At 38.2% G+C, this 8,349-nt stretch overlaps 1 protein-coding gene across 5 annotated transcripts in view; it reads right to left on the reverse strand.

The window, feature by feature from the left end:
- The window catches only part of LOC106877362 (ankyrin repeat domain-containing protein 50), a 78,977-nt gene that overhangs the window by 18,925 nt on the left and 51,703 nt on the right, over positions 1 to 8,349 (reverse strand). For all 5 annotated transcript variants that reach the window (XM_014926249.2, XM_014926248.2, XM_052965989.1 and 2 more), the window contains 2 exons: positions 5,429 to 5,673; positions 2,803 to 3,225 (listed from right to left, as the gene is read on the reverse strand). In XM_014926249.2, the coding sequence (XP_014781735.1) occupies positions 2,803 to 3,225; positions 5,429 to 5,662 (657 nt within the window). In that variant the 5' untranslated portion in view covers positions 5,663 to 5,673. The remainder of the gene's footprint in view (positions 1 to 2,802; positions 3,226 to 5,428; positions 5,674 to 8,349) is intronic.

Consider the following 8,349-nt stretch of genomic DNA (forward strand, 5'->3'; position numbering starts at 1 on the left):
TGCACACTAATCGACTTATACTTACTTGTCCAAATTATTTGTATTCTTATTATTTTCCTTAACAAATTTAGACATTTATCCACTCCCATATATATTTTTTCTTCATGCACAAGCTTTCCCTTTTCTTCTCTCACACTGTGCTTTCCACACATTTTCAATCGAATCTCCTGTGAGTTAACATGGGATCCCTTCATTTGACTAAGGTATTTTAGGCTTGAAGAGTAGCTAGTGCAGTACACCCCTCATTTTGGGTAATTGCTATTTGTGAGGCTCTGCTGGGAAACACATGTAGCCTGGATTTTATTTACTCCATTCTCTAAATTTGGATATATATATATATACTTATATGTGCCCTATGATCACCATGTGGGAATGTATGTGTGTATGTGTGTGTTTGTCCTCTACTGCTTGATAACTGGTGTTGGTTTGTTTACATCACTGTAATCTAGCAGTTCAGCAAAAAAGAATTGATAAAAGAGGAACTAGATATTAAAGAAAAAAGTGGGGCTGATTTGTTAAACATAACCTTTCAGGGTTATGCTCCAGCATGGTCACAACCCAATAACTGAGACAAGAAGGAAATAAGAGATAATCTAGGACTACATTATCCAATATTCCATTCCTTTATTTGGAGAAAGTAGGATTTGGTTTGAAAGAGATTTAACATCTATTTCTAGCACATACCTAGAGCCTCCCTTGTTATCTCAAATCACTCACGTGTAACTGTAACAATGCATTTTATATTAAAGAGAAGAAACAAGAACGCTTATCCAAGAATGAACTGAAGCAGAAAATAGAAAACACATGTTTGACTTTGGCATCAAAAAGAAATGTGAAGAGCGTCTTGAAAGCTGCCCTGTATTCCTCCTCAGAATAAAAACACAAGTAATTGGTAAATGAAAGCAACACTAATTGTAGAGGATGTCTACTAAAGATAGTTTGTGTAAACAAATATATAAATAAATAAATAAATATATATATATATATATATATATATATATATGTTTATTTCTCTATTTAGGTAAGTATAGCGAGGTTATTTAAGAAGAGGGAGATGTAAATCTGGGCTAAATACTTGTTGTGTGGGAATGTGCATGTCTGTCTGTCTGTATGCCTGTATACACACACACACACACACATACATACATACATACATACATACTTTTTTTTGTATTCAGTTGTAATATAATCAATTTACATTAATTTGATGGGTTGTTGTGTACTTTTGCGGAATGCAAATTTATTATCATTAAACAAAAATATTATTGACAGTGACTTCGAAGTTAAGTCAGGTTAGCCAGAGTCTGATGACGGCTTAATATGTAACCCATCTTTATATATAACTCAACATAAAAGCAAACATACATACAGACATATATACACACACATATACATATAGATACACACATATGTATGTATATGTGTGTATATATGCATATTCAATATATGTGGAGAGTGAGAGACATGGCTGTGTGCTTCCCAACCACTAACTAAAAATAAATCTATTGATTAATCTGATCGTTAATTCCAATATTCCAGCAAGTTGCATGTTAGAAATCACCAAAGAAAGCTTTCGTAAGACACACCAACTACTGACAAAACTGAATCAGCATGTCAAAATATTCCAACAGGGTGGCTTCAATCTCGCAAACCTGAAATGGCCAAGAGGTCACATTCCCTTAGCTAGGACACAGCACACCATGGGTGCAAACGAAAAGAACCTCATGATACTTCAATCTTGTTCAGCACATCAGTCTCTTGAAAAAATGTTCTGATGTCCAGCAACTGACATGGTAGACATCTACAAGACTATCCACCATCTTTCCAACAGAAACCTTCGGCACCGTGCTGAATTTTATGTCTAACACTTGTGGACATGCTTAAAAAATATAAAAAACAACACACTACTCGTGATTTTCGGGATAATTTTTCACACTCAGAATTGCTGAAGCATGAAATAAACTTCCCATATCAGTTGTTAGCTTTTGGGACACGTGTGAAAGTACATGGCTAAATGGTTAGGGTAGTTGGCTCAAGATCGTGCATTGGACACTTGGTGGCACATTGTGTCCTTGAGCGAGACGCTTTATTTCACATTGCTCCAGTCCACTACAGCTGGATGCTCTTCCTAATGCCAACCACTCTGAGAGTGTAGTGGTTGGCGAGTGCAGCTTTTTTATGTGCCACCGGTACAAGGACCAAAGGGGGCTGGCATCGGCCACACTCAGATGGTGCTTTTTACATGCCACCGGCACGGGGATCAAAACTACAATTTCCATTTGATTTGATTTGATTTTGATGTACTTGACTCAATAGGTCTCCTCAAGCATGGCATGCCGCCCTACAATCCAAGGTACTTTTGAGGTACGCATTTGTTCATTTGTTTCACATCCAATTTTCTGTGCCAGTATGTTCCAGATGGGAAACTCGCCAATCAAATCCACTCACAAAGCTTTGGCCGGGTCAGGGCTATTGTAGAAGAGAAACTTGTCTAAGGTGTTACACAGTGGAACTGAACTTGAAAGGATAAGGTCGGAAGGCAAACTTGTTAACCACACAGCCACACCCACACATCTGATATACATTAAAATTAACCACACACATGCACACACACGCACACACACACACACACACACACACACACAAAAGTAAAGAAATAACTGAAATAATAACAATACAAATTAGATTCCAAAAACAAAAAATATAAAAATGAAATTCTACAAAATTTTGTTTGGGTTAATTTTAAAGGATAAATTGTACATTTATTGAAAAACGAAAAAAAAATGACTAGAATATACTGACCTTAACAATATCAAAGAGTCCAAGACGAGCAGCCAAAAATATCGGTGGATGGTCCTGACTACCAATATTAACATCACAGCCATGTTTTATGAGATTCTCCACAACAGTTTTATCTTTAGATTTAATAGCAGCATATAATGGAGTCATGCCTATATTATCACGAACTTGAACACAAGCAGATGCCTCTAATAACAGAAGGCAGACATCGGTCTGGGCAGACTCTGCTGCCACAAATAGAGGAGTCTGTTGAGTACGTTTGTTCGGTTGTTCCAAACAAACCCCAGCATCTAGAAGAAGTCGACATACTTCGTAGTGTCCGTGTTTAGCAGCGTATACCAAAGGTGTGTTGCCGTCCTCATCGTAATCGCATTGGTAACAGTGACGACCACACTGAAGACACAGCATTACTTGGGGACGTAATTCCTGAAACGTACAATAAAATCATACTATAATAATGCATGCATATACATACACAAATGCATATAAATATATTTATTATTTAAGAAAATAAGAAAATAGAGAGATAATTAAATTAATAATCATTCATTTATTATAAAATAGGACATCATCTCTTATCATCATCATCATCATCATCATCATCGTTTAACGTCTGTTTTCCATGCTGGCATTGGACGGTTCAACTGGGGTCTGGGAAGCCAGGAAGCTGCACCAGGCTCCAATCTGATCTGGCAATGTTTCTACAACTGGATGCCCTTCCTAACGCTAACCATTCCAAGAGTGTAGTGGGTGCTTTTATACATGCCACCGGCACTGGGGCCAGAGGAAGCTGGCATCGACCATGATCAGATGGTGCTTTTTACGTTCCACTGGCACAGAAGCCAGTCAAGGCAGCGCTGGCATCGGCCACATTTGAGTGGTGCTTTTTACATGCCACCAGCACGGGGATCAAATAATAATTATTATTAAATAATTATTAATTTAATTATATCTCTATTTTCTTTTTTTCTTAACGCTAAGAATGTTGCCCAGCATGCTAACGTTTCTTCCATCTACTGCCTTTCGTCTATCGTGCTATCGCTGATAGCTCCGCAAGATAATGACTTCATAACATCTACCTTGATGGTAACTTCAATTTGTACACATCACATAACTGACACTGACTCCAACTGAGAAACTCGTACCACAAATCTACTACTACTGACTGACTTTGACTTCATAGTGGCTGAGTCATACCATTTTGCCACATGGGAAGGTGTGTACCATTTCACGACAACAGTGAATATGGTAAATAAATTAGAAGAAGATTAACACAAACCACCCAACCATCAAATTACATGTGAGTATATAAAGTACATAAAGAGATATGTTTGTGTCTTTGAGTACAAGAGACTGTAGCCATGCTTGTTTCACTAACCTGGTCTACTTGTTTTGGTTTATTTTCTTTTTCTGGAGCCATCAGACTCATATTAGCATTTACTTGGCTTCCATGGTATGTAATAAATTAGTAGAACATAACACAAACCATCTAACCATCAAGTTACATGTGAAGGCACATGGCTTAGTGGTTAAATGGTATTCGGTTCAAGATTGTAAGGTTGTAAATTCGATATCTGGCCATGTATTATGTCCTTGAGCAAGACACTTTATTTCACATTGCTGCAGTTCCACTCAGATGGCAAAAATGAGTAATACCTGTAATTCAAAAGGGCCAGCCATGTCACATTCTGTGTCATGCTGAATCTCCCTGAGAACTACATTAAAGGTATGTGTCTATGGAGCACTCAACCACTTGCATGTTAATTTCATAAGAGGGTTATTCTGCTTATCACATCAACTGGAACCCTCGTCAGCATAACCAACGGAACGCCAGTTCACCCTGGCACCGTATCACCGTGACTTACCCTGGCACCCTATCACCATCAATATCCTTCTTCCAGTGCCACCCCACTTACACTTATAGACTGTGAGGTAGTCGTGTACCTCCTCTACACCAAGAAACCTGTTATTGTTCTTTCTCTCAAACTTTGGTAAGTGGTAGGAAAGGAATTCAGCTATAAGAACCATGCCAAAGCAGACAATGAAGAAAGACTCAGTACCCTCGACTCATCAGGTCCTGTCGGACCATCCAACCATGCTAGCATGGAAGACAGATATTAAATAATAATCAAAATCAAATCAAATGGAAATTGTAGTTGTGAGCCCTGTGCCAGTAGCATGTAAAAAACACCATATGAACGTGGCCGATGCCAGTGCCGCTTTGACTGGCTTCCATGCCGGTGACACGTAAAAAGCACCATCCAATCGTGGTCGATGCTAGTTCCTCTGGCCCTTGTGCCAGTGGCACGTAAAAAGCACCCACTACACTCTCGGAGTGGTTGGCGTTAGGAAGGGCATCCAGCTGTAGAAACTCTGCCACATCAGATTGGGGTTTGGTGCAGCTGCTTGGCTAACCCCTGTCCAACCCCGTACAACCCATCAGTATGAAAAACAGACATTAAATGATGATGATGATGAATGATGATGACGAGTTAATGTTAGGTGCCTTTATTCTGAAATTTAAACAAGCTATGGGTTGATCTAATCGAATGGACTTTCACAAGGAACCTGCTGACACCAAAGGACAGCAGGACTGAAATTATGCAAAAGTGGGAGAAACTGTACATACCAAAAGAGGTTGCATCAGGAGATATTGTACGATTTTTGTAAATCCATAATAACAGCTGATGCATAGCGGAGTCCATCCAGCCGAAGAACAGTTTACATCAGCACCAGCCTCTACAAGAGTTTTCACTGTAGTATAGTCATTATTAGTGACAGCCTTCAGGAAATTTTTGTCAAAATTGCTCAAATGACAAATGGCACTTTCTAGTTTCTTGCACTTCACCCAGGAACAGTCCATTCCAACACATCCTGAAAATAAAAACAAAGAAAAAGGTGATCTTACTTAAAAATTAAAGTTCAAAATACAGTTTAGGAAGCTTGCTTCCCAACCACATGGTTCCAGGTTCAGTCCCACTGCATGACACCTTGGTCAAGTGTCTTCTACTATAGCAGTTTTTCCCAACCAATTTTCCCCCAGGCCCCAGTTAACTTTTCAGGAAAATATATGCCCCACCAGTGATTGGAAAACAACAATTTTATTTCTAATATTTTATCACAATTATTTAATACAAAACAATCTACTGGTAATTCTTTTATTAAGTACTGAGTACAGAATAAATGTACATTATTGACTAAGAAAGGAATAACTTTTATGAGAACCTTATGTCTGGCGACTATGGCACCATGCCTTACCACAATTGTCCCAGACCCCACCAGTAGGGTGTATGCCCCACTGGAATCACTGTACTATAGCCTTGCGAGTGGATTTGGTAGACGGAGACTGAATGAAGACCATTGTGTGTGTGTGTGTATGTGTTGTGCTCAAGAACACAATACATCATCCAGTCCAGGAATCGAAACCACAATCTTACAATCATGAGTCCAGCACTCTAACCACTAAGACACGTGCATCCACTGCTTTCATCCTTTAGGGGGTCACTAAACAGGTGTTGGTGTGTTTATGTCCCCATAACTTAGCGGTGTAGTCAAAGGAACCAATAAAATAAGTACCAAACTTTAAAAACATTTAGTTGTGGGTTTGATTCATTCATCTAAAATTTCTTCAAGGCGGTGCCCCAGCATGGCCGTGGTCTAATGTCTGAAGCAAACAATCAAAAGATGAAAGGTAAAAAGAATTAAAATACAACTTCCCTATTTCAATCTTCTCACCTACATTTCCACACCACTCCTCTAATTGAATTAGTGAAGTTTACTTAATTAAAACACATTAAAGGCCACTTCAATTACAGCTAATAGAATACTTATGTCCAGATTAACAGGTCTTTACAGATTAAAGTGTTACTAAAACAAAAAAAACAAAAAAAAAACACTGTAAAAATAAAATAGAAAGAAATTAAGTTAAGTGTTGAATGTTTTGTAACAAAACTTGTTGGATATCTGCAACTTATGACTAAAGTTAACATAAGATTAAAATGTGAGTACGTGGGTGGACATGTACTTTACACAGATGCTAACCCTTTCGTTACTGTAGTTCTGTTGAGATGCTCTGTTTTTCTCTCAATTGTTTTGAATATAAACAAAGAATTTGGTAAAATAACTTAGTTGTTATTCAGCTAGTGTTAGGAACATAAATTGTAACTAAGGCTTGGTGGAAGATTTTAATTCAGAAAACAAGACATTTGTACTCAGAGCCAGAAGCAGTTTCAGCCGAGATGGTAACGAAAGGGTTAAGGCTCTTCCACAACTTGTGATATATAATCCATGAATCCATAAAGTAGAGTGGATTATAATAAGATGGGCATCCAGCTATAAAATGGATGCTGGTAAGAAGAGCATCCAGCTTATAAAGCCATAGAAAAAGAAGAAAAAAAAGAGAAAAAAATTGAACAAATGAACAAAAGAAACATGGTTTCCATAAGCTGCACAGAGGCAACCTATCTAGAAGAATGGTGACTCTGAAATTAAGGAGAGGGAAGACTTTATTTATGGCACCAGCACCAGAGATAGTCTCTAAAGGAACATGACAACAAGCAATGAGACGGTACGACAGTATGGAAAAACAAAAGCAAGATGTTGATATGTGTGTGTATGCATGTGTGTGTGTGTACATGAGAGAGCTCTGTGTATATTGTTGATGACAGAAATAGTCGCACAGAACACGGCTGGCCTCTTTCACAACTGGCTGACAGTATTGCAGACACTATGGCTTAACAAGCTCTGCTGTGCCAGATGCAAGCGCTTAGTCCAAATACATTTTATCTCTCCTCATGGATACTTCATGAAGGAAAGACAAGTCATGATATAGAAGAAACAGAACAGAGATGTAAATAGTAGTCTAATGTCAGAGAAATTCATTGTTCAGTTATATAATTAAGCAGTTGATTACTTTGAAGGAAAAGAAACTACAGTGTATATGGAAACTCCCCAAACCACCATTTACTTATAACTTCACACACACACAAATTTATGTATATATGTATGTAACATATGGTATAATTATAAACAGGGCAAATTTTAGCCCATTTCTCCGCAGACTGAAAAAAAACATTATGAACAACCTTAATTGATTTTCGAACCTTATTGGGTTCTCATCAGAGGCGTCTACATCATTCTGACAGTCTCCAGAGAAACAAGCAGCTGAACTGTTTATATACTCAACAAATGCAGCAGTTCTCTATGAAGGATTTCCTAATTTGCATACCGAAAGTGTTTAACACTCTATAAATACCAGTTCATTTATTTGTTTGTCGTTAGACTGCAGCCATGCCGGAGCACCAACTTAAAGGGTTTGGGTGAATATATCACCCCCAATACTTTTGTTATTTTTTAAAGCCTCATACCTATTTTATCAGTCTCTTTTTGCCAAACCAACACCAGTTTTAAGCAGTGGTAGGTCACGCACACACAACGGGCTTCTTTTAGCCCCTGTCCCCCAAATCCATCCACAAAGCTTTGGTTGGACTGAACCTGTAATAGAAGACACTTGCCTAAGGATCTACACAGTGGGACTGGTATATTATTGCT

The sequence above is a fragment of the Octopus bimaculoides genome, chromosome 3 (assembly GCF_001194135.2).
Source record: "Octopus bimaculoides isolate UCB-OBI-ISO-001 chromosome 3, ASM119413v2, whole genome shotgun sequence".
In the NCBI taxonomy this organism is placed as follows: Eukaryota; Metazoa; Mollusca; class Cephalopoda; order Octopoda; family Octopodidae; genus Octopus; species Octopus bimaculoides.